General features: G+C 58.8%; 1 protein-coding gene across 1 annotated transcript in view; it reads right to left on the minus strand.

Annotated features, from left to right (window-relative positions):
• Positions 1-245: 245 nt before the first annotated feature.
• The window catches only part of LOC124706789, a 2,316-nt gene continuing 1,814 nt past the window's right edge, over positions 246-747 (minus strand). Inside the window, exon 4 of the mRNA XM_047238463.1 lies at positions 246-496. Within this exon, the coding sequence (XP_047094419.1) occupies positions 246-496 (251 nt within the window). The remainder of the gene's footprint in view (positions 497-747) is intronic.

Consider the following 747-nt stretch of genomic DNA (forward strand, 5'->3'; position numbering starts at 1 on the left):
ACGTTTCGGTGGATACCTGACCTCGCTCTCTATTGCCTGTCTCCCAAAACCAATCGGCCATTCTCCCCCGTCCCGCACGCGTGAGCCACCCCACCGCCGCCGCTTCCCTCTCCTCCGGCCAGCACAGTCGCCGCCCTCCCCACTGCTCCAGCCGACGCCTAGATCGACACGCGCATCTCCGGCCTCCGCGGCCCCTGCATCTCTGCGCGGAACTCTGCATCTCCGCCCGCACGCCTCCACCCTCGTCAAGCAGAAGCAGCCGTCGCTGACAACCTGCTCAGCTCCTCCCAGATTCCCCTGCTTCCGACCTCATCTTGAAGCTTGTCCAGTAGTCGCGGTGAGGGCGCCCTGTGCCCTCCTCTCCTAGCGAACCAGTCGATTTCTTGGCCAACAGAGCGGAAGTTGAGGGCGTCGCAGTGAGGTTCCTCGATGGGGAGGAACTCGGGCGGCTCGGGGATTGTGAAATCGACCAGGGCGATGGAGACTTTTTTTAGACCTGATGGAGAAGACGACTAGGAAAGAAAAGAAAAGATGGGCTACGGGCTCAATTCTATTACATCCGATGGCCCAAAAGAAGACCGGCCCAGCAATAAATGGTAGAGTAGTGCCGAACGTTCTCTGCTCCATCCAAGACGCCGGAGTGGCAGTTGGAAGCTGGATCCAAGGAGTTTTGGGAAGCCAGAGGACTGCCGAACACGCCCTAACTGTCATGCAGTTACTACGCTAAATTTTCATGGGCGTGGTAAA

Source organism: Lolium rigidum, chromosome 1, assembly GCF_022539505.1.
Source record: "Lolium rigidum isolate FL_2022 chromosome 1, APGP_CSIRO_Lrig_0.1, whole genome shotgun sequence".
Classification (NCBI taxonomy): Eukaryota; Viridiplantae; Streptophyta; class Magnoliopsida; order Poales; family Poaceae; genus Lolium; species Lolium rigidum.